The sequence below is a fragment of the Leuciscus leuciscus genome (genome assembly GCF_965113295.1).
Source record: "Leuciscus leuciscus genome assembly, chromosome: 25".
In the NCBI taxonomy this organism is placed as follows: Eukaryota; Metazoa; Chordata; class Actinopteri; order Cypriniformes; family Leuciscidae; genus Leuciscus; species Leuciscus leuciscus.
In genome coordinates, this window is record NC_138724.1 from 21,985,911 (window position 1) to 22,012,437 (window position 26,527).

Genomic DNA, 26,527 nt, shown 5'->3' on the forward strand with positions numbered 1-26,527 from the left:
ATGAACAAAAAACACATTTCTCGAAATACCTTATTTCATGTTCCACAGAGGAAAGTAATACAGTTTTGACTGTTCATTAGTATTTTTTATAGTATACTATAGTATTTATTAATAATTGGAATTGGTTTATTTGTCATGTTTCTTATTTATTTAATTATCATTTTAATTTAACTTTAATTTTAGTTTTAGTAATTTTATTTGCTTTTGTTTATTATTAGTTTTATTTTAGAAATGTTTCTATTTAATGTTTATTTTTTTAAGTTTTAGTTATATTAGTTATTTCTCATCTAATTAAATTTTATTTCAATTGATGAAAGCCATTTTTGATATGAGATGAGATGAGGGTGAGTAGAAAATTACAACTTTTTATTTTTGAGTGAATCTTTTTAAATGTAAAGGTAATTTTTTTGCATTAAAAAGGTGCAATCTGTTTGAGGTTTATGTCATGTAATGCTAATTTGACACCTCTAGCACTGCAAGCTAAACTATCTTAAAGATGTTTAATGATGTTTTTGATATGTAAATTTGTAATAAAATCAAACATTATGATTGTGCTGGACATGCTATATTAGCATACTGCACAAAACACTGGTTATTCAAATGCTTTTGGAACACCATTCGCCCCACTTTTTTAAGCTAAGCGCTAACCGTGTCAAACTGGGTCAGGAAGTGATGCTAGCATGCGCTTTTAATTCGGAAATGTCTGTTCCCCTGGTAGCCTGTCTGGGTCTAGTTCAATGTAAAGCCAGTGGAAATAGGGTCTGTTTATCCGCATGTGGTTGGGCCAGTCTATTAGCACAACTATAGACCTTTTTCCTCTATTTAATGGTTTTTTCCAGTGTCTCTGTTTGTCCCTGCTGGAGAGGCACATGTGCTGTAGTAGTAAAAGTCAGATGATAGAGGGACCAAAATGAGAAGGGGAGGTGAGTTCACTCCATTCATCCATGGGTCTGATAAAGGTCAGCCAACTGTGAACTAGACCTGGATCCTTGCTGTGTGACTGAAGTGTCTCATTTTCAGAGATCATGTGGACCGATATTTAATTAAAAGAGGGGATGAGGCTAATTGGTTCTGGCTTTACCCTGAGGGGGTGAAAGGGAAAGAGAGGGAGAAACAGGGCTTTAGAGCTAGCTGGAGCTGGAGACGCTGGCTAATCTACTCATTCTCACCCGTTAAAGCATGGAAATGGTTAGAGCAATTCAATTTGTAATACATTTTTGGTATGTTTTCACAAACATTTTATGTGGTTATGTAATCAAAAGTAAACTACAATAATTAAAATAATAATAGTTTAAAAAAAAACATTATTATTATTATTATGAAAAGTTGTTTTATGATCTAAATGGTCACAAAATATATTTTTGTCTTTGTTTTTGGCTTTATCTAACTGCATATATTAGCAGAAGAGAAGAGAGGATGCTTTTTCCCATTGGTCTTTCTTTTGTGTTGGTACATGGCTTCCATTAAAATGCCAGCGTAAGTGCAGACCGATAAAACAACACCCTGTCTCTCTTTATCTGTCTTTCTTCCTCCCCCTTTACTTCTCTTCCACTGGTCTCTGATGTCCTCCCACCCCCACAAACACATACACATAGATGCTCTCACAGTCCAGTCACTCTGTCTTGTTTAGGTAAGTCCACGTAGCCTGGGGCATGGAGGAGTAAATTTACTTAACAGGCAGAGGGTGGGTTTGGTGTCTGTGTGTTATCTCTGGCATAGCACAGAGAATCTTTAAGTGTGTCTGTGCAGATGTTTCGGCTCCATAGGACGCACTGGGAACGGCTCCTGCTTTGGCAAAAAGAGGGAGAGGGTCCAAATGAGGGGGTCAGGGTTGAAGGTTAGGCACTGATATCAACTGATATCATGAGGGCATTGGGTCATCTGGGTCCAATTTAACTGCATTTTGTTACTTTCCAAATTGCATTACGTTATAAGCTTAAACACAACAAATATACGATTAATTTACAACAAAACTATGATTAATAGTATTTCTTAATGCATACAATCAAGCTCCTGATTAGCTGATTGTCAAAAGTGTTATTTATTTAGAAGCATAAAAAAAAGTGTATGAATTGTCAAATTTTTGTGTCAAATTAATCATCTTACAGAAGGTGAATGCAATGTGTAGTCCATGTTTGTGACATTATCAGCAATTAGACTGGCATTTTCAGGCCTGTTTGCTCTCCCATGTGGTAAATGAATAAGATAGGAATTGGAAGCTCAGGCGCTGAGGACTGTCTGTGGGAAGATTGTTTATTGAGAGAAGGAGATTTCAACACCCCCTTGAAGCCTAGGATCAAGCTTGTGTCAAAAATGTTGAGTGAGAATGTGTATTTGAGTGGGTGAAGATGGTGTACACTTCAGTTATGCATTGGTGGTCCGCTCTGCCAGAGGAGCCCGAGTGTTCCCTTCCCCCAACTCAAGAGATGTTCAGAAATGACACCGCCTCTTGCTTATTAGTTGTAAAGAGAAGTGTGGAATTGTCTAGAAAGAATGGAGCAAGCAATGTTTTATTCCCTCAGAATAAAAGAGCTTTCTCTCTCTCTCACTCTTCCTTTTTGTCCACAACATTTTCCCAATATACCCATGAAATCCGCTGTCTTTTGATTTCTGTCCTCAAGAAGAAACTATTGAATTTCTGGCCAGGGTCCCACATGTGCCATTGGTTGGCTCAAAAACAACAAACTAATTGTGTGTTTCTGTGTGGGTGGATGAATGTGAGAAAGCTTGTGAGGATCTGTGGAGAATCTTATAATCATCACCTCCTGTTTTTAAGTATGGATGTCTCTTGCATGTGGCATTTCATCCCTCTCTCACTTTTTGCTTATATTAGCGCATTTCATGGCACCAGTTGAGCATGGCAACTTAATTTTTGTTTGCCTCTTTTCTAGGTGAGTCTGGACTGGGCAAATCCACGCTCATCAATTCCCTCTTTCTGACAGACCTGTACTCCAAAGACTACCCTGGCCCATCTCAGAGGATCAAGAAGACCGTTCAGGTATGGCCTCTTTAGTTGACCTTTATCTTCTGATACTGATCCTCTGGTCTTTGCTTAATCTACCATTATCTATATGTTAGGCTTGCTGTAGTAATCGGTGTTACATGGTGTTCGTCCATACACCGATTACATTTCTTGCCCACCGTGGCACTGCCCTCATTGTCGTTTTGCTTTTTTATAGAAATAAATAACATATAGTTCAGTTGGACAACGGACGCTACAATTATAAACTGAAAGCGTATGCTCTGCTCTGAAAGTTTTCTCACCGTGACATTCCTACTCTGTATTAGTCTTGCTCTCTCTTACTTCCCTTACCTTCGACCCTATATCTCCAGCCATCATTATCCTCCACTGCCTTGCAGCCAAATGTGATGTAGAGAAGCCATGAAGGAGGCTTCTAGGGTCTGATTTCTTGTCCTTAAAGGGATTGTTCACTTTGAAATTAAATTTTGGTATGTTTTAGCTTACCTCAAGGGCATCCAAGATGTAGGTGTCTTTTTTTCCGCAGTAGTTTCAATTTTGATATTTTTAGGTCAAACCGTTCTTGTCTGTCAGTCATATAATGCAGGTCGATGGTCACTGTCTCAAAGAGCATGCACAGAGTCCAAATTAAAACAATTCCTCGTCGTCCAAATTAAACAATTCCCCATCGTAACTACACATTGATGGCCCAAGACACGAAACGAGCGGTTTGTGTGAGAAAACGAACAGTATTTATATCATTTTTACCTCTTGAACACAGCCACGTCCAAGTGATCTGAGAGCGCGGGCGGGTATAGATATATACACTAGATGTCGCATTGTGTATATATGCGACATCTAGTGTATATATCTATACCCCCGTTAATTTGGACGACGGGGAATTGTTTTAATTTGGACTCTGTGCATGCTCTTTGAGACAGTGACCATCGACCTGCATTATATGACTGACAGACAAGAACGGTTTGACCTAAAAATATCAAAATTGAAACTACTGCGGAAAAAAAGACACCTACATCTTGGATGCCCTTGAGGTAAGCTAAAACATACCAAAATTTAATTTCAAAGTGAACTATCCCTTTAACTTGGACCAGGAATTGGAAACCTTTTTTTAATGATCAAAGTTCGCCATTCGAGTGGAACTGTGCTACCTACCTGACCAGTTCAGCTTCTTATGCAGTTCATTAGATAACCTGCATGACTATGGATCCTTGGGCCTTGTCACATTAATCACACTCATGCACTCAATGTTGTTTTTTGCCTCTTTAAGTCCTAGTCAACCAACACCTGAATGTGTTCAGACAGCTGGAGTGCAGGGCACCAATCAGGCTCAAGCAATCACAAACAGATGCTGCCTTCTGAGAGTTCCAGGCCAGAGCAAATGCTCCCAGACTCACCAGAGGAAAGAGACAGCAGAGTTTTGACCTTATATGGATTTGATAAACAGGATGAGAACAGATGCTGAGGCTGGAACATCAGAAATGGGGGAGGATACACTGCTTGCGATATGATGGAGTGACTCAAATGGAGTGTTTTTTAAAGAGTATAGGAGGGGCAATACGAAAGGGTCTAGATTCCTCTGGAGGCCAGTAGGGTTCAGTAGGAGGTCAAGAATTTTCCCACGAAACCCAACACTCGGCATTGACTTTCCCACCACCCTAGAAATGGGATGTGTTCTGAGGTGTCCCAGCCCTTTCTGGTATTTAACTGCAGCCACTCTCGTTTCTCTTTTATTATGATGAACAAACAATCTCTCTGTCTTTGCTGCACTCAAGACTAAGTTCACGGTTTCGATTCAGATCAAAGTAGTTTTGAAACTTGGTTGAGCTTGGATGACATGACAGATCCTTTCTAAAGCAAGTCTATTGACTTGGTGGCAATCTTGAAAAAAGCTACTCAGTCATGCAAGTACAGCTCCAGTCTACTTGAATGGGTAAAATCAAAATCTCAAGAACTTGCCTGCCATGTTTATTTTGCGATAAAACAGGGATGTCAAATTCTTCTTCCCGAGGGCCACTATATGGCAGAGTTTACTTCTAATCCTAATTAACACACCTGAACCAGTTAATCAAGGTCTTCAGGATTGCTAGAAACTTCACGGCAAGCGTGTTAGAGCTAAACTCTGCATGACATTGGCCCTCCAGGAGCAGGATTGGGCACCCCTGCAAAAACAAAAAAACATCAAATCTGACTGGTATCAGACGTTTTTCTTTTTTTGCTCAAATTAGGGTGGTCAAATTCACGTGTGTCCTGCAGTCGTTATGTCAAACCCTGTCTCCAATGACTTCCTAAATCCCTCAAGTCCTTCTCCAAGTCCACACTTCAGTGACGTAATGTCACATAGACTGTTGGGTAGAAGTCTGTGGAGCATCAGTGAAGGCTAGGGATGCGGCGATTAACTGATTTCACTATTAACCGCGATTTAGAACGTCACGGCTAAGTAATCGTAAAGGCACTGCAACACGTGTGTTTCTGTTACACGGAACGGAACTGTTGCAACTTGCACAAAACGAAAACAAAGTTACACCAGCGGTGCACCAGCTTAAAGTGCCGTGCTTATCAGAGACACAGAGGCTTCTACTGTACCAACGAAGCTTTATTTCCACCAAAGAAATGCCTGAAGTCGGCAGTCTATATTCTAGCTGAGCCGGCAACGTGAGTTTAAGGCGACCGTTATTTTAGAACATATTATTTAAATGCCAATGCGTCATGCAGCCACACGTATCGTGTTTATTTCTTTATTTTCTTATTTATTCAAAATATTCACAAACTTGGCTATCATGAATTATATGATATATTCTTATGGTCAAATATGTGGAAGTGAATGTGTTGTCGTTTAAACACCGTTAGAATGACCATGTTAGTTGATAAAACCTGCTTCAAAAAACTTCAGACAAACATACCAAAATAATAGAAATGATTTTCTCAGGCTACATCCCACATGTAAAATTAGATGAATTATTAAAAGGATTATTAAAATGAATATGTATGGATGACAGTTGGTGACAATAACAGTTCAGTTTATTCCCCTAATACTGACATGGATGTTTTTTGAACTTTATTTAACTCCAAAGTGAAAGATGAACTTGTCTTTATTATTATTTTGTGCTGTACTATTTGGTTACTTTGTTATTTCTGTTTCAAAAAGCAGCAATAAATAACAGTTTAAAATCTAAAGAGTGTTCATGGGATTTTATACATTGTTGTGAAATTAATGAATGCATAATGATCGTGATAATCGTGAAACCATGATTATTCCTCAGACTATAATCGTACCAACAAAATCTATAATTATTGCATCCCTAGTGAAGGCTCATGAGCACCCTTCTGAAACCTCAAATGACAAATGGGACACCCTATAACCCTCATATGGCGCTTTTCCACTGCATGGTACGGTACGGCTCGGTTCAGTACGGCTCACTTATGACGCGTTTCCACTGCATGGTACGGTACGGCTCGCTTCGGCTCGCTTTAAATGGTACCACCTCTGTTGAGGTTCCAAGCGTACCGTACCGATACTAAAATGTGACGTGAAAACACTGCAGATCACTGATTGGTCAGACAGAATCATCACTACCAGCGTCATTGTATTTACAACACGAGACACTAAACCCGCTAGATTTAAATAGCCAGTAGACAACAGCCAACACTGTAGCGCCTGTTTTAAAAGTATTTGCTTCAAAAAAATAGTATAAACTTTAAAAAAAAGAAATGGCTGAATCGTGGTCAGTGGACGAGGTGCAGACGTTCCTCTCGTTGGTTGCCGAGGAGTGGATGGGGAAACACGGAATGAAAAATTCGCATTTAATATGATGATGTCATGGCAGTAGAGACGGCAACTATAACGATCAGTTATATACACTTTGAAGCGGTACTAACTGCAGTGGAAAAGCAACCGAGCTAAAGCGAACCGAACCGTGCCGTACCGAGCCGAGTCGTACCACGCAGTGGAAAAGCGAAGCGAGCCGAACCGTTCCGCGCCGAGTCGAACCGTACCGAGCCGAACCGAGCCGTACCATGCAGTGGAAAAGCGCCAATAGACTTCACATACACCGTTACTATTGCAAGACCGCAAGTACACATGAAGTGTGCAGTTTGGGAATTAACTACGTCCATTTCATTCCACTCATAGTAGCCTGTGTTCTCTTTGTGCTGTATGTTCATGTGGGTTATTTGCTTTTCTCAGCGCTGTGCAGAAACCGACCAAACACAACCTTCACATCATCTTGCAGTTTGAATGAAACTGTGGCATCTGTCACCCAACATCTAAACAAATCCATTCTCGTTTGGATAGATGATCTAAAACCAAAATGGCTTTGCTTGCTGCCACTGGAATTCAATGGAAGATTCATCCCAAAGCACCACCTCTCTGTTTTTACCTCAAAACAACTAAAGTTTAAAAGATTTTAGATTTTAGATTGAAAAGATTTTAGATTTCATCATGTCACTTGCAGTATAGGCTTACTTGGACTTCACATTCTCTACATCACTGCTTTCATAGATGAAATCTGTGACATATTAACGTTTCTCATGTCCATGCTTTCCTCTTGATATTTAACCTACTCTGGCACTCTCCTGGGTGGCAAGATGCCTTTGCGTGATGCACTTGAGCTGTTCCACCATGAATGCCCATGGTATAAATTTGTCAGCTTGGCCAAAGGCCATGTTGTGATGTGTGGCTGTCTAGTCCTCTGTGGTCAGTTTAGGCAGGACATGGAGACAGCGGTGAGAGTATTTATATTCCAAAACAATCTGCAGTGTTTGTGATAGCAGCCACACAAGGGCCACTCTGGTTGCATCGAATGAAAGTCTTGACATTTTTGTGGCTTTGTGTTTCTACATTTTCATTTATTTCTTTTTCTATGTTGATGCAAACTGAAGTGGTCTGACGTGCCTCATAAACATCCTAGCATGAGCGAGAATGGAAGAGCTTTATTAAGGTTTACTCCACTTCTCTCCTCCATTTCTCTCGTTTTCTCTTTCTCACACTTTCTTCTCCTTAAGTCTCTCCTTTTTCTCCCTCCCTCTATCTCCTCTTTTTGAAGAACTAAGAGAGGTTATGGTTGTTTTTGTTAGCGAGAAAGTTGCGCATGTGTGAATGAGGGTGCAGTTTTAGAAAAACAGGGTCAGCCAAAAATAACCAGGCCTGTGAGAATAAGCGTTTGTACTGAAAGCAGCTGAAATAACTTCAGGAGATGAAGCTCAATCATAGTGACATCGGAGATGACTATTTCAGTGTCTCATCTCAACACGGTGTCTCACACATGGCCTGCCCTAGAACACAACTAATGCACATGGTTGCCTGAATTATTAGTTGACTAATCAGAAGATACCAACTTTGATTTTGAATACTCACTCCTTTCGGTTTTAAAGTTGGACTATTTTTAGCTTTTTAAAACATGAATGTGTATGTTTGTAGCAGCATTGAATTTAAAGATTCATAAACTAGTCAATGTAGCCATTTGTTGGACAACTAGTTGACTATCATGGCTTATCCCTTGTTAATGCCTATATTAGTCATTAGCTTCTTTTGTATGAGCTATAAGGGTATATTGTTCATCAATGTTATTGGCTCACTTTTGGTTTGATGCATATGCAAAAGTACAAACTCTTATGCAAAAACTGTATTACCAAACCTTCCAATCATATGAGTGTTTGTAGTTTAGGGTTAGTTAGCATTTATGTTTCGTCAATGATGTGAATCTGGAGCAAACAGGCAAGCCTGGTTTCTCAGACTATGTCACACATTCTGTTGTAACAATTCTGGTCCTTCTTTCAGGTGGAACAGTCCAAAGTGCTGATAAAGGAGGGGGGCGTTCAGCTCACGCTCACCATCGTCGACACACCAGGCTTTGGAGATGCGGTGGACAACAGCAACTGGTGAGTTTAATTTCAAGTGCCTTTCAAGGGATACTCCACTTTTTTGGGAAATAGGCTCATTTTACAACTCCCCCAGAGTAAAACAGTTGAGTCTTACCGTTTTCGAATCCATTCAGCCGAACTCTGGGTCTGGTGGTACCACTTTTAGCATAGCTTAGCATAGATCATTGAATCGGACAGGACCATTAGCATCTCTCTCAAAAAAATGACCAAAGAGTTTCGATATTTTTCCTATTTAAAACTTGACTCTTCTGTAGTTACATCGTGTACTAAGACCGACGGAAAATGAAAAGTTGCGATTTTCTAGGCTGATATGGCTGGGAACTATACTCTCATTCCTGCGTAATAATCAAGAAACTTTGCTGCCATACCATGAGTCCAGCAGGCGTAATGATATGACGCAGCGCCTGAAAATAGTCCCCAGCTCGGTAACTTCCAATGTTTGAAAGGTCATTTTTTTGAGAGAGATGCTAATGGTCCTGTCCGATTCAATGATCTATGCTAAGCTATGCTAAAAGTGGTACCACCAGACCCGGAGATCGGCTGAATGGATTCGAAAACGGTAAGACTCAACTGTTTAACTCTGGGGGAGTTGTAAAATGAGCCTATTTCCAAAAAAAGTGGAGTATCCCTTTCAGACTCTTGGAATAGACCCTGTCAGAGACATAAACTCCATTTATAGTCAAAAGATAAAATCATTTTATATGCAGAATGGTATATGTGATGGTTTTAAATCTATTTATTACATATTATGATGCACTGACTTCTCAAGCTTTGCATCTGACTTTGCCTTTCATCTCTCCTCCTCCCCTTTTTTCAGCTGGCAGCCAGTCATCAACTACATCGACAGTAAGTTTGAAGACTTCCTGAATGCTGAATCCCGTGTCAACAGGAGGCAGATGCCTGACAACAGGGTGCACTGCTGCTTGTACTTCATCGCCCCCTCTGGTCACGGGTAGGTACTGCACCCTCTACAAATGAAGCCTGGCATGAATCAACCAGCTTAAAATAGAAGCACCACACACACACGTCCTGATTTACACATTTTGCACTTTGTTCAGGAGTGGGATGATGTTGGAATTTTGTACATGAATACTATACGACTGTGGTACAATGAAGGCATCAGAACATGTGACTGCGCACTGATTTAAATGCATTAACGAGTGAAATGGAGAGACAGAGGACATGTGAGCACAGATGGAGATACATACTTCCCACACCCATATCCAAAAGCATTACATAATGCCCACTAAACTCGGCCTGGCGTATGATAGGCGTTGCCTTGTTTATTTTTGAAAATGAATAGCTTATTTGGCTTAGTTTTACTAAGGAAAGGAACGTTTGTTAAGACAGAAATAAGATTTGTGCTAATATATGAAATTTTTTGTGATGCAAGAATGCTTTATTTGCTTTGGGGGATATTTATCGCAGGATCCTTGAAACGTACAATTAATTAATTTATTTTTGGTTGTTTTTATTTATCTTTTTCAATTCATCTGTCCATTGTTGTGTGATTTAATGGCATTGATGTGGGAAAATCCTTCAAATTCTTTAGTGTATAGTTCATCATCTACACTCTCTGAATAGAAAAAAACAAAGCCCTGTTTACTTTTCTATTTACATTCAGTGACCCCGCGGTCCTATGTGTTCAAACAGCCCCACACATTTTCTTGCGTGCCCTTTTTGAGACGCCACTATGAAGCAACATTCATATCTCTGTGACCTTTGTGTTGCATCTTCTGTCTCGACATTCCTGAAATGTATAAACAGCCCCTCAGCTGGCCCCTAAACCACACAAACACACACAAACCCAGCTCCATGTAAAGAACAGCCTCTTTGTCTGGAATCCCAAGTGAAAGTGATGCTAAGAGAGACAGAGCAAGGCCCTCATTCCCTCCATGACATAATTTTTCTGGTTTGGAAGGAAACGATGAGAAAAGGGTCAGTGCTGTGTGGCGGCTCTGTGCTGACAGTGGGCCTTCTGCTCTGATCTGTTTATTCATGCCTGTTTCTGGACCCTGACTTGTTTTTAGTTGTATTGCATCACTTCAAAAATGACATTTTTGTATTTGGTTTATGTGGAAGCTTTGCAGACTTATCTAATGGTTTGCTTTACCTTACTGTTACTGTTCATTATAGTCATATAACCTGTGTGGAAAAGCTGGACCTTTTTATTGTTTTATTTCCCCCCCCCCATTGTTTCATGTAGTTGAAGTGGTTTCTCTACTTGTAAGACTTTTGCAAGATTATTCATATTTACATTTTTATGCATTTGGCAGACGCTTTTATCCAAAGCGACTTACATTGCATTATCCTATACATTTATACATATATACTTGGTTGTAAAATGATTTCCATAAAGGACTATACAATATCCTATCCTATGCTATGCTATATTATATAATATAATGCTCTATACTATTCTTTACAATTCTATTCTATACTCTATACGTCTAGAAGACAAAATGTAAAGGGCTCAATTTATTTTTCATTCAAATAATTATTTTTTATTTATTCATATATATTTTTATTTTTTATTTTACTTGACTACTGTGAAACCAATAAGTGTATTTTAGGAAGACAATAGTGAGAAGCATTAAAAAAGTATTTTTTTGATTTGCCATACTGTATTGTACTACACCTTGTTATACAATAATTAATTTAGTAATCTAAATAATAATGTATTCGCACCACAAAGCAGCTTCACAAAACAAATCTAAAATGTTAATGCAATTGAACTGTATTCTGAATCTTTTTCAGACTGAAGCCTCTTGACATCGAGTTCATGAAGCGTCTGCATGACAAAGTCAATGTCATTCCCCTCATCGCTAAGGCCGATACTCTCACGCCAGAAGAGTGCCAGCTTTTCAAGAAACAGGTGTGTGTTAGTGAGATTTCACATTTTACTGCTAATGATTTACATTTCACCATTTTTCTCAAGTATGCTACTATTCTCTCATCATAAGATTATGAAGGAGATCCAAGAGCACAAAATCAAGATCTACGAGTTTCCCGACACAGAGGACGATGAGGACAGCAAACTGATCCGAAAGATAAAGGTAAAGAGTCAGTCCAGGTCAAAGACCTTTTAACTATGTTGTTGTTGTTGTTGTTGCGTCACTTCATTGCCATTCACAAATCCTCTCCCGTGGCCTCATGGGATAGTAAAGTGTCCATTAAATGTGCCCTTCTGCGGAAGTACTAGGTCATCCGGGTATGTTTCGGATACAATTATTTCGGACATACTGCTCTTTTGGCGTACTGTTTTTCCCCTACTAAATGGGAAGGGAAGTGTTCTATTTCGGATGCAGCCGCAGTTGTTTAATTAAGTGTTTTTTCCATTTCCTGATGTTAGTGGTTTTGGAGATATGAGATTTCTGCCCGACAGTGACGATATGTAATTTATTATATAAAAATGAGTCAAAGTGAACAACTGGAAAAGTCTAACTATGGAGAAGTCATGGAAACGCATTCAGTGAGAATCTTGAAGCATTAACTAATGTTAACATACACAATGTTTCTTAAATTATGAGATTTGAATTTCACAATGGAAAAGCAATACTAAATGGTTTCGTCATTGAAGTCTTCATTATAAACAGCATCCACAGTGTTGTTTGTTTCTCTAGGTCAGCTTGAGGTTATTATTAACGAGATGAACTACAGAATTAATTTAGTTGTCTGATCCGGCCTGATCTGGATCTAAAGATCGATGCGAACCTACGTCAGACCCCCTGCATCCGTTCACTTTCCCAGTGTGTGGTCGATACAGACTCTCTGTAATTATGCTATATTGTACCGACAGGAGAAGATGCCTCTGGCCGTGGTCGGAAGCAACGTGGTGATCGAAGTGAATGGCAGGAAGGTCAGAGGTCGCCAGTACCCCTGGGGTGTGGCAGAAGGTACGTCCTGCATCAGCATGACCCATATGTGTTCGTCATGAGGATTGCACCATTTCTAAGGGAATAGGGGTGTTCCAGTGCGTACAAAACAAATGCATGAGCTTGCTGGATGATCTCCCTCCCAGCTGAGGGATTCTGGAAAAGGGATGACGACGAGGTATAAGGTTTTCCAGAGAGAAAGACCGTCACCCCTTCTTTTCATCATGGCCCACAAATGACTTGTTGTGGTTTTACTTTCCCCGCCTTTCTTACTTTACAAAGCTCTCTCCTCCCTGCAAAACTTTTTCATTTGGAATTGTTGTTGTTGGTGAGTGAGTGTGTCTTTTTTCCTCAGTTGTTTACGTGTCATTCTTTCTTTTCTCTTTTTTTTTTTTTCTTTCTGTCTGCTCTTTTCCATGACTGACAGAGGGCATTATTGGTAAAGAAAACCATTTTTCATTTATATTCTCTTTGTTAAGGCCTCCCCCTCCTTCCTCTTCCACCTTTTTGCTGCTCTGAAACTTTGCTGATTGTCAGATGTTTGCTCTATAAATAGTCATGGAGAAACCTATAAGCTACAGCCCCCGTAGAAAATAGAGCAGGGCTGCTCTCTAACATGTTTATATGTTCTTAATTACCCTCTATGTAGGGCTGGACGATATAGAAAGCAATTATATCTCACTATTTTACAGCCTTTTGATGATGCATTTTTCTGATAAAAAAAAAAATCTAAGTAAATTATAATTTGAAAATGAAAGTAAAAACTCAAATTATTATATTGTTGAATAATATAGTTTGAAATTCTGTAATATTGTTAAATATAAAAAAATATGTAATTTATTCCTGTGATGCAAAGCTGCATTTTCAGCATCATTACTCCAGTCTTCAGTGTCACATGATTCTTCAGAAATCATTCTAATATGATTTACGGCTCAAGAAACATTTATTATTATTATCAATATTTAAAACAGTTTTGCTGCTTAATATTTGTGTGATTCATTTTTTAAGGATTCTTTGAATTCAAAAGAATAGCATTTATTTGACGTTACATAACTGCTGTCAAATCGATTAATCACGATTAATCACATCTAACATACATATTAATATCTATATATATTTATATGACTGTGTGTGTATATATATTGTATACACACACACACAGACACACATATATATATACTTTTATGTTAGATGTGATTAATCGCGATTAATCGATTTGACAGCACTAAATTTCTGTTTTTTAACTTGTGTGTGTGTGTGTGTGTGTGTGTGTGTGTGTGTGTGTGTGTGTGTGTGTGTATATATATATATATATATATATATATAATCCAAAAAAATTACCGAATTCTTTTATCATGTTTATTTTATATTTGCTAATGTGACAATGTTGATAAGCAGCAACGTTTACTTGCAGATATTTTGTGAATCATAGACAATGAGGGAACACAAAGCTTGTCTAAATTAAAACTGTATGTTGTTGCTTAATTTGATATTGCCAACCAAATCATTGCGAATACATCATAAATATTTGAGATATCATCCAGCCCTACTCTTATTTTTAAACAAAACCTTATTCAGACATGCATGCCTCCCATTACTTATTTCCAACTTCCATTTTGGATTTAAATACATTGAGGGGTGCAAAATGCGCCTTGGGTCTGGGGTAAATTTTTTTCCCCGTTACATAATTTTTTTTTATCACAGTACTTTTGACATCATCATTTATGAGCTTTTTTGCCTCTGAACTCTGATGCGGGTTGACTGAGTGCTAATGTTTCCATCCTAACCTCTGATGAACATTATTCTAACACATGATTCAATAAATGGGATGTGTTCTTGAGGCACCCGTCCATACCTGTCAGCATCAGGAGTTTGCTGTTGCTGTCCCATCAAAAAAGAAATTACAATTCCCATGATCCCTTTAGACGTATGACTCCACCTCCTGCCCCTCCCCCTAGCTCCATTTGGCTGGAATCTCTGCTTGTCATCGCTATGCCATGTAACCCTTCCCACAACACACCATTTTTAGTCTTAGTAGCCCATAAATCACAGGTTGAGTGGGGGTTCCAACAGGAGAGACTTTAGTCCCGCCCCTCCAACTGCTCTCTCACAGGTAGGTGGTTGTAGCAGATGATTGACACGTGGGGCAGTCAATCAGAATGAGTTCTCCGTATAGGTAAGGTTCTCGCTTGGTAAAGCATCTTAGGGCTCTATAACTGTTATAACTGTGCAGGTTAGACATGCACAAGACGTTTCATCCTTTAACCATCTGTCAGAAACCAGTGTCTCTGGTCCTTTTCCAGAATCCCATGTGATGACAGCGATTTTTGATCATACATACCTGTGTATGATCACATAACAGCGGTCTGAACTGCTAACCTTTTGTTTATTTTTGTGACTGTTTAACCTTTTAGCATTTTCAGTTTGGTATCTAAACACTAAATTGTGTTTTCGTTTAATTGACAACCACCTGACTTGTTTTTTTGATTTTTCATTTGTCAGATGTTGTTAAATTTATGTTCCATCAACAACCTCAGTTTCTGATCCTGTTTAATTTGTCACTGTATTATGTCTGTTTTTATATGTTTTAATAATTAGGGATGCACTGATATTCAAATTCTGGCTGATATGAGTAGTCCATTCATTATAAATGGCTAGTAGTATAATTCTATACTATTTTGCCTAAATAAATACTAAAATAACAAATCACAAAATCACAAAATTATTGTTTTGAGATTTATTAAAGATTATATTTAACACTTTATTAAATAATTGTTTTTAAAGATTAAAATATTGCAAACACTGTCTAAATGTAAAAATATTGGAAATGAGCATCCACAATCAAATATCCAATATTGACTGATACTAAAAGGGCCTATAATCGATACAGTATTGATATATCATGCATCCCTATAAAAATGTGTTTTTGACTGGGGTTTTTAATCAAAATATAGGTCATCATAACTGCATACTGTACATCTACAAAAATAATACATTTCATGTCAACTTTTATTGTTACACTTAACAATTTTACTACATTATATGTTGTAGTCCTGCACATGAATATTCAATTTGAGCCTACTTACTATTTTTTTATATATATATTAAGTGCTTAACTTTGTATTTTCAAATTTTTTGTAAAATCAAAAAAAAAGATCTCTTAGGGATTCTAAAGTTTAGAAGGGTTTGGAAGTCATTCTCATGATGTTATTGGGCTAAAACATCTGTTTCGTCTTGTTTCAGTGGAGAACGGTGAGCACTGTGACTTCACGGTCCTGAGGAATATGCTCATCAGGTGAGATGAGATCGTTGTGAATTAACACTGTGTCCTGACAAGTCGCTAACAAGTAAAATACTGTGGATGCAGATCATTTCTGTTTCTAACAAAATGCATGTTACATTTCTTTGTTAATTAGTTTTAATCAGCGTTTAACCTATCAGCTAACTGTCCATTGCCATTCCAGGACTCACATGCAGGACCTGAAGGACGTGACCAATAATGTTCACTATGAAAACTACCGCAGCAAGAAACTAGCAGCCGTCACCTGCAACGGGGTCGATGCCACCAAGAACAAGGGCCAGCTAACAAAGTACGAGAACAGTTTTATTTTTAGTTCAATTTTTGTCCCAAACTACATAAACTGTTTCCCTCCATTTATTTTTATGCTAATTTTGTGTTATCGCATAAAAAATCGCTGGATGGAAGCTCATAAATTCTAATAATGCAAATATACTACGCGCATAAACTACAGTGGAAACACATTTACAGAATAAATTTGATGTGCAACAACTTTGCACCAGGCATCCGAATGACAGATAGCATGACAACATTCATTGCGTTTCTTCTGCATGCTCTAATTTATGATGTACGAAAAAAGAGCCACAGTGTCCCCGATTAAGCAACTTTCATTTTACTACAGGTATTTTGCACCAATTTCCCAGGAAGTGAGGATTTAGATCTCTTGAACACATGGGATGGAAATGTTTTTGCGATATTCCAATTTTGCGTGTAATTTACATTCTCAACTTTGGATGGAAACATATCTATTGAGTATGTGACTGAGATCCTGAATTTCTTGCAGTTCAAGACATTGATGGTGATCTCAGACCTGTAGCCTAGTGGTTACAAATTCCAATGGACAATTCTTATTTTTTATATAATATTGCAGTATTTATTATAAATGATTTATTTGTCCACATAATGTTTTTTATTCATGTGACCTTGTTATTTTTAATCAAAGTAACTCTTTTCTGATGGCGTGTCACTCACATGAGATCACAACAATAGCCAACCACAATGATCCAACGATCCAATCAATTCTCCATGGACAAAATCAATTCCCGCCCAACGTATGGAGGACCAAACCTGCAGAAATTAAAAATGAATAAATAAATGAATGAATAAATAAATAGGTAAATGAATAAATAGATAAGTAAATGTGATTAATTTTGATAATAACTATGGAATGCCAAACCTGACTTAAAAATAAATAAATAAATATGGGAAGAAATGTAAAAAAAAAAAGAAATGTATACTTTTATTTCCTTATTTATGTATAATTATATTTTTTTCCACATTTATTTATTTTTTCATTTATTTATTTATACATTTATTGCTCTGTATGCTAATGAGGTGGGCGTGTTTTACCTCAGACGTAGCAATCGAGCTCAGAGTGGCAGTGCTGAAGTGCTGAACTGTAAAGTCACGTCCACAAACCTCTAGCGTATTGTTTGGTCACACCACAAGGTGTCACTGTGGCCTCAAAGCTTCAGCACTGCCACTCTGAGCTCCATTGCTTTATTTTTTATTTTTTTATTTTTTTATTATTAAGTCAGGTTTGACATTCCATACTTATCACATTTATTTATATATTCATCTATTTAGTCATTTATCGATTTATTTATTTATTCATTCATTCATTTTTAATTTCGGCAGGTTTGGTCATCCATACATATACGTCACAATAGGGAAGAAAAGACTGTCACAACTTCCGTTTCATGTCGAAGTTAACACGTCTAGTCTGAACATATAAAAAAAGGTTCCTTGTCGCAATGTCACTCTTGTAGGAGTCCCTTGGCCCAGATGGAGGAGGAGAGGAGGGAGCATGTGACGAAGATGAAGAAGATGGAGACCGAGATGGAGCAAGTCTTTGAGATGAAGGTCAAAGAAAAGAAGCAAAAACTGAAGGACTCTGAGGCAGAGGTGTGAATGTGTTCGGTTTCTACTTACATTTAACATGGAGTATCACACATACTTACCTGAGTTCATCCCTGTGCTTCCTCGATGCAGTTGGAACGGCGTCACGAACAGATGAAGAAGAATCTAGAAGCTCAGTATAAAGAGCTTGATGAGAAGAGACGCCAGTTTGAGGAGGAAAAAGTCAACTGGGAGGCCCAGCAACGCATCCTGGAGCAGCAGAAACTTGATGCGTCAAAGTGAGACTTTCTCTGTTCATCTCAATTCCTCAGTGCCCTGCTTTCTCTCTTAAAAAAGTCTTTCTGTAACTCTGCATTATTCAGTCACTAAATAATGCAGTTATTGTTTTTAATAAGGAACTGCACTCATGCATAGAAATAGATTCAAGCAGGCTGACGGTCACATTTGCCTCTTATAATCAAAAATGTTTGTTTTTAAAGAAAGTAATAAAAAAAATTATTTAGTGCTTTTACAATTTCATTATTTAAATTTTTTTTTAATATAGTAAATTTATATTTGATACATTTTAAACAAAAGGTATTATTTAAAATGTATAAGACAAATCTAAGATATTCGGTTTATATCTTTTCTAAACTCACTTTATACTTTATACAAAATTCTTGATTACTGTTATACATTCACTACTAAGATTTGGGGTCGGTAAGATTTTTTTAATGCTTATGTCAAGGCTGCATTTATTTAACTAAAAATACAATAAAAACAGTAATATATTTTGAAATATTATTTTAATTTATAAATAACTTTTTTCTATTTGAATATATTTTAAAATGTAATTTATTCCTGTGATCAAAGTTGAATTTTCAGCATCATTACATCATTATTCAGTGTCACATGATCCTTCAGAAATCATTCTAATATGCTAATTTGCTGCTCAAGAAACATCAATGTTGGAAACAGTTGTGCTGCTTACATTTAATACATTTTATTCAGGATGTTTGATGATTTAGAATTTTTTGTAACATTATAAATGTCTTTGCTGTCACTTTTTAATCAATTTAATGTTTCCAATTTCTTAAAAACAACCTTACTACCTCCAGAGTTTTGAAGGGTAGTGTATATTATTAGCAGAGCATCGATACACAAAACAAAAGCAGTGGGATAATAGGAAAAAGGGAAAAATAGTATTAATTATAACTACTAAAATAGGAAAATATTAGTAATTACAATAAAGTTACAATAGCTATAACTAATATTTCACTCTGTCTTGTTAAATTTATATTTGAAATGGTTCCTATTGGTTAATTTCTTCTGTCTTTCTTTGTTTTCAGGACAATGGAGAAGAACAAGAAAAAAGGGAAAATCTTTTAAAGAAATCACGAAGCTCCATTCCTCTTAAAACCAGAAACTCCTTGCATCTCTTTTGATGCTCTGATGTTCTATGACCCCATTAGAAACACGTGCACAAGTGCTACTGTACACGTTCACAGCACACTCCATTGCACCAAATGAAATGAGTTTATCACCATCTTCTGGTTGACTCTCACATCACACCACATGCCCAGTCTGTCAAGTGCATGTCTTACTTGACCAACATTCCCTTGAAACGTTAAATGATGATTATTACAAACAAGACTTTGCGTTTGTAATATTTCCTTACAGAACAGGCTGTTTTCAGACATTTTCAACTCTGCTGACATCATTCGCACACCTTAGTCTTAAGAAGGTCTCAGTAGGTTTGTAAAGATGTGATGGAGAATGAGACAGACGGATGGAAGCATGTGCAAAGGGATAATACAGAATTAAGCATGTATGTGTTGAAAAGCAAAGCTATGAATAGATGTTTTTTTGCGTTTGAGACCTGCTGGTGTGCGTCACATGATGTTGTGTGTTTCTCTGGGGTCATAGACAAACCTGTTTAAACATTATTGCACAGCTAAATGATGACAATAACCGTTTTCCATGTTTTTAAACCATTTGCTGGCTGTGTACGTAGATAATTGTGTCCCTACCATAGTTGGTGTTCTACAAAATGGCACGATTGCCAACATTAATAACAAACAATAGTCGGTTTTGATATGGATGGATATAAAATAATTACAATAATATTTTAGGACGTTGCTCGAACGTTCTGCCTTAAAATTGCAGACTGTTTCGGCATTTGTCTGCTCATGTTTTGTTTTTATTGTGATCATGTCAGATGTCCCTCAGTCTATTCCTAAACTGATCTGAGACCAGTTTGTTTTCATTTTAATAGTTGGGACTTTTTAGTTGTTGGGGCTGGTCCTGGATCAGGGCTTGGTGGTCAGTTTTAACCTAAGTGAGTTCAATATATCTTATTTTAGCCATACTTACACCCCTTTATAATAAACTCACTTTACATTCCAAATGTTGATGAGAATCGAAGCGCTCTTTGTTTCTGTTGGATAGTTTAGATTGACGGCACGCAGGCTCTATCACATGCCAAACAGCGTATAGACCGCAACGTGCACAAAACTCTCAACCTACCCATTGCAAAGAGTCCCTGTATGCCTCATGTGTTCACACACTATTATATATTTTGCAGGTTTGTCATTATGCAAGATCGAACACTCAGTTCTTCCTGTCGTGGATCGCTAAGCCACACAGACGCTCTGAAGTACATGTTTGTTTTTTAGTAGAACAGTATTTTGGAAAAAAGGAAAAACTCTTTTCTTTAACCACTCTACACTTTTTTTAATAGTAGACCTGAACATGGCTCTAGACATGTTTGTTTTCTTATTATTTTTTGTACATGTATTCGATTTTCAATCTCCAATTGTTATCTTCGTCTGTTATTCTTTCTGCCTAACTGTACATTATTAAACTCGAGATGTTATGCTGATGATGGTTGTCTTGTCTTTTCTTATCTTATCACTATTTGTTATGACACAATGTCGAGACACCAGGTAATCTTTGATATTCATTTACATTTTCAATTGTTGAGCATGGATTCAGTACGATTTCTGTGAAATGAGAACAGTTTTAGTATTCTGATTTTACTGTTCAGTTTTAGTGTGTGTGTGTGTGTGTGTGTGTGTGTGTGTGTGTATGTATGTGCCTAATATCTTGCAGTATTGAAGAAGTCAAATATAAGTCCGATAAAACACAACACAAAAATGTTTTTTAATATAATAACCCCTGAGGGGATTTTTATTTAATTTTTTGTAGATTTTTCTATCATTGAAAGCCCCCCAGTAGTCAATAATTTTATCCTTTATAACTCATCTTTGATCACCAAAATCCTTAAAAAAAAAAATCTTCATGCCTTAAAATAGTAACTACACCCTTGCCTCATTTAGTATACGCGGTTCTATAAATATGCAAATTAGCCCCGCCCTCCACTCACTCGCACCAGCTCAGAGATCCACTCGTTGATGATCACACGTTGATCTGATTGGTTACAATGTAGTTTGTGGTGTTGACTTGTGTATTTGTACATGGTTTGTCTTAAAGCATATTAAAAACACCACATAGACATATAAACAACATTTAAAAGCTTGATTTTCGCCACAGGGGGACTTTAAGATAAACACATTCATTCTTTTAAATCTTTTTAGAACTAAATGCAGACACAATGAATTAGTCTTCAGAGTACTGAATTTTTGTTGCGTGGAATTTGAAAGTCAGTGAAAATAAAAAATGCCTCTCAGAATCTGGTCTTTAAAGTTTTTAAATGTACTGTATATTTGATTGAGTTTTAGTAGTATTCACAGCAATTATACCAAAAGACAACAACGCTGCTCTTCAGAAAACAGCAGAACAGTATTTAAAGGTTATTTTAATGGTTCTTTGTAGCTCTTCGCATTCCATAAAGAACCATTTTCTGACCTACTGTAGCCTATTTGGAGAAGAGAACTTACAAATATTTGAGTTAATTTTCTCCATCTCCACTGTTTTCTGCGTCAGGGTCGTTGTTGGGGGTCGTTTGCTGGCATGGGCATTTGCAAAGGCAAAGGCCTTGGGTCTTGGGTTGCCAGGATGAATTTTGGACACTAGTTGAGGGAGGAGTTGCCAGTTCTGTCACACCACCCCTGTTAATGAGACATTTAGATAGAAAGGAGATGGTTCTGAAAAATAAACTTATTTTGGATACAAACGTTGCATTTTCAATGACAAAGCTCACATTTCTCTGTTTTCCCAAGCCGCATCTGGTTTCACACAAAAGTTTTCAACCCTGAAGGGAAAAAGTTTGTTTGAATTGCTGTGACGAAACATAAAAAATTATGTCGTGTGGAATTTTGGAAGTCTATAAAACTGAAACCGCACCTTTCAGAGATTGGAGAAGCTTGAGCTGTTGGTGAGATAAAAACAACAGATTTTACACTAACTATGACTGATTTCTCTGCAGAACATCTGTGTCCTTGTGTTAAGTTGTGTACACCTTAATGAATCTATTCAACACTCCAAGAGAACCTACTTTGAGCCTCAGAAGTCCAGGCCATTAGCAGGACCATCCAGACCCCCAGATAAACACAAGATGTCCTCATGGTTTCTTAAGTTGATCCGCAGTCTTTGATAATGAGTTTTTGAAGATGTCTGAGAGAGTCACATTTGCTTCACGTTTTAAATACTGTCTGGTATGATGTTACATAAAAACTCTGATCTGAGGTTTGATAAACACTGATATGTTTTCAACCCCTACCTCTACTGAGTTTCCTGGACCTACAACCTCACTCGAATATTCTGGTTGAATGTAATATGTTGTTATTATAGGAAAATATGTCTAAATCTATTCCTAAACTAAACTGAGAGTTTGTTTCATTTCAATTGCTGAGACTTGGAATTTCAGTTGTTGGGGCTGGTCCTAGATGAGTTCATTATATTTCAAAATATCTTATTTTATACAAAGGGGAACAAAGATACAGGATATATCTTATATGATCACACACTCTTTTTGCAGCGTTGTATTTATGCAAACGTGTTTCTTTATTTGTAGGCCTATGTTAATTTCCGGTTGTTGTTATTTTTCATCTTATCTTTGTCCATTACTCTTTCTACATTTATTAAACATGAGCTGTTAATGCTGATGAGAGTCGTACTGCCTTTTGCACTTTTTTGCTATATTTTGTACATGGATATGAATACATAAAGTGAGTCTGACACCAGGTAATCTCTGTGCATTTTAATATTAATTTGCATTGATAGAGCGTGAAATGACAACATTCAGTATATTGCAGTATTGATCAGGAGATGCAAAAATGTATAAGAAAGGACAGTTGTATAACAGTATTATTTTGTGCAGAGGTGTGGCATTTCCATTTCCGAATCTGCTGCCCCATTACAGAAACTTCTTTATCCAAGCCTCGTCTGGTTTCACACAGAATTCAGTTTTAGGTGTCGTAACCCTAAGGGGAAAAAAGTTCATATTACTCATTTTTTTGTCATTGCTAGCTTATGCAAAATAATTTTTAGCATTTGTCTTCAATTTAAAATGAGCATATGACAATTTTTCTAAATTATAGACTATATCTTAGAGTTTAATATAGGCCTACTTACACAACGCCTGCAACAGGACAATGTGAACTTGTCCTCGAAGCACTCACAATTCTCTTGCCCGGTATTTGGAAGTCGATAAAATCGAAGCAACACGTCGTAGGTACTGCAGCATGAGCTGTTGGTGAGATAAAACGTATATCTTTAAGTATATATATATATATATATATATATATATATATATATATATATATATATATATATATATATATATATGTTTTAGGAGAGAACTTGACTATATTTAAACCTATTCAAAATACATTAAATATTAATGTGTTGAAATACGTCCTTCAAAATAAAGGTCCTTTGTAGTTCTTTGTGTTAATTTGCAAAATCTTCAAGTCAGAATATTGGCCTCTGGGTTTCTTTCACGCACCATATGTCATTTTTTTTTTTTTTTTTTTTTTGTTCAAAACTTGAGAATATAAAAGATCATTGAAGAACTTGCAAAGACTGTAAAATTCTTTTGTTTCTAATTTGATCAATTTCAAGCGTGAAATATCACTTTACATCTATGTGCAATTAAATTTTAATGGCTTATGTTCATATACATGATAATTTAGTCAAGAGCAAAACTATACTTCAAGAAAATAACTTACGCTGAGCCTCAGAAGTCCAAGCCGTCAGCAGGACCAGCCCAAACACCAAGCACAAAGAAGATGCCCTCATGGTTTCTGATCTGAAGCTGAAAGTTGATCTGGAAGCTTGATAATCTTTGTAGATGTCTGAGACAAAGTGTGTCTGCTTTGCATTTTTAAATGCCTTCAAAAGTGATGCAAGATAGAAACTCAGATCTGTGGTTAGATAAGGACATGTATTGCAGCCCCCCACCTCTTCTTCAAAGCCTACACGGATAATCACCACATTTGCTATTGGCTTCCTGCTTTTTGCAAGAAGAGATTGTGAGGTGATAAAATGCTGGTGTCACAAGTTTACAGCAATGATACACATCTTCAGACTGTACTTTTTTTTTTTTTTTTTTTTTTTTCTGAAGCCCATTAAAAGAAAGAGTCATACTTATTCTATTTATTTATATTTTACTTGTTTAACATTCAGTGCAAAATAATGTCCAAAACACATACAGACTATAATTCCTCTTGGGCTATTCCATACGGTAAATTCATGATGCGACTTTTTCCACCCGTCGGCATTTGCATAGGAAAAAAAAGTTCATGCCCACTGCATTTTCAATAAGCAAATATTAAATATGGAAACGTGATGAAGTAAATAATTATAATTCTTTGTGATAACTTTCATGTATAATTATGTAAGACATGTAAGACAGATCAATAGTTAATTCACACCAAAATGTGATATGATCAGTAAGTCACGGCAACTGTGTTTTCACATTACTTTAACTCATCAGAATCGTTTAAGCAATTTCAACTTTTTTGAATAAGTAATACGAGATTAAACTCGGTGAGTTTAATATATTTTAAGTTGAAATGATTTACAAACAAACTGATTCAACTTAAAAAAATTAAGTTAGAACTGAATTTAAGTTGTTAAGTTGAAATAGGTGAAATAGATTTTTTTACAGTGAATATGCATCAATGTTTCATGGCATTATGGAGGTTCAGGGCAAATATGAATTCATACATAGTCATGTATAACTATATTTATTATATAATTATGATATGTATTATTTAATCATTGACATTTTGTAATAACTTATTAAAGAATAAATTATTATTTAATTTGAAACATTATGATTATTATTCTTATGCTACTACTAATACTAACAATACGTTGAAATAAAATAAAATTCTAATATTTACTTTCTATACATAATATTGAATTAATTTAGGCCTAGATGATTATCATATTGCCTATATTTTATTAAATCTTTTTATCAATTTTTTTAAATCAAGATCCCACACAAGTTTTATCTCGTGTTTTTTATCGTGGTTTATTTAGTGCTGTTATTTGTGGAAAAAATCTAAACCAAAAAAGAAAACCCCTTTCTGCTCTTATTATCAAACTGTGACATCTACGTTCTGTCTGACATTGATATGAGTTTTTTTCCACTTAGAAGTCTTCAGTGTTTAGCATTTCTCTCTATCCATATGAATTTTCAACTTTCTTTTAAGAAAATCTTGATCTGTTTATAGTAGTGATACTCTTTACCATACATGGTCATTCTCTTGCAAACCTTGCAAAGTCATGTTAAGTTGTAAGATAAAGGTGTTGCATCTCAGCAAGCATCTGCGCAGCCTGATAATGATCAGCTCTTTTGGCCTGTGGTTTGTTTTACGATATGTACCCTCATTTTCTTGTGCGGCAAATGGCATACATGCAAATATTGTACTAGGATGTGTAAATGTATGAATATGTATATCCGTTTCAGTCACATAATCATCCATAGCTCACAAACTGTGCATATATATTTGTTTTCAGCAGTATTCACGGTTTGAGTTTATTTTGATGGTCCCTTTAACACATTCTGTTGACTATAATGTCTACTAACTCTCATTAGAGTGTTAGTATTAGTATACTGGTAGGGTTAGGGTTAGAATAAGTTGACATGTAGTTGCAAAGTTACTTATAGTCAGAAGAATGTCTGTTGGAGGCGCATCACAATAAAGAGTTAGTAAATATTAAGCAGACACTCTACTAATACTTTAATGAAAGTTACAGTAGTTGACATGTAGTTGCAAAGCTTGTCAACAGAATGTTCAAAAGGGACCATCAAAATAAAGTGTTACCGTATTCACAAATGGAAATGTTTGATAATTAATTAGAATATCATATAGACCTGCTAAATATACTAATTTATCATGACTGACTTAGCAGAACTACCAACAGTGTGTGACAATTAATTTCCAAAGTGACATGAGAAACACTGATTTGCTATAAAGCATGACTCATTTTGTCTTTTAACAGCTTAGTAACGTACAGTGCACAATGCTTGTAATTTAGGCTAACTCTTATTAGTCACACACATGGTTTAGAGACTTAACTCTCAGCTTTAATGCAATGCTCTCTTAAAGTTACATACAATCACAGTATAAAGGCTAATCCACTTAATCTAAATTAATCTTGTAAATATTTTACATATTCCTCTCATATAAGAATTAGTTGAATTAGTTTTCACCAGAGGCGCAGAACGGAACTTTTAGTTCA

The 26,527-nt window shown here is 36.5% G+C and overlaps 1 protein-coding gene and 1 long non-coding RNA gene across 5 annotated transcripts in view; one reads left to right on the top strand and one right to left on the bottom strand.

Moving 5' to 3' along the window:
• septin15 (septin 15) overlaps positions 1-20,754 on the top strand; it is a 33,569-nt gene extending 12,815 nt beyond the window's left edge. For all 3 annotated transcript variants that reach the window (XM_082160197.1, XM_082160198.1, XM_082160199.1), the window contains exons 3-13: positions 2,892-2,998; positions 8,757-8,857; positions 9,678-9,812; positions 11,618-11,735; positions 11,824-11,916; positions 12,660-12,756; positions 15,979-16,030; positions 16,200-16,325; positions 17,803-17,938; positions 18,026-18,171; positions 19,222-20,754. In XM_082160197.1, coding sequence (XP_082016323.1) covers positions 2,892-2,998; positions 8,757-8,857; positions 9,678-9,812; positions 11,618-11,735; positions 11,824-11,916; positions 12,660-12,756; positions 15,979-16,030; positions 16,200-16,325; positions 17,803-17,938; positions 18,026-18,171; positions 19,222-19,261 — 1,151 coding nt within the window. In that variant the 3' untranslated portion in view covers positions 19,262-20,754. The remainder of the gene's footprint in view (positions 1-2,891; positions 2,999-8,756; positions 8,858-9,677; positions 9,813-11,617; positions 11,736-11,823; positions 11,917-12,659; positions 12,757-15,978; positions 16,031-16,199; positions 16,326-17,802; positions 17,939-18,025; positions 18,172-19,221) is intronic.
• LOC309490905 lies at positions 20,580-23,194 on the bottom strand. Of its 2 annotated transcripts, XR_014202868.1 has the most exons (3): positions 22,178-23,194; positions 22,035-22,085; positions 20,580-21,942 (listed from the first exon to the last, which is right to left on the bottom strand). It is a non-coding gene; the product is annotated as an uncharacterized lncRNA (long non-coding RNA). The 2 variants fall into 2 exon arrangements; XR_014202869.1 differs by having other exon boundaries at positions 22,035-23,194.
• Positions 23,195-26,527: the final 3,333 nt, after the last annotated feature.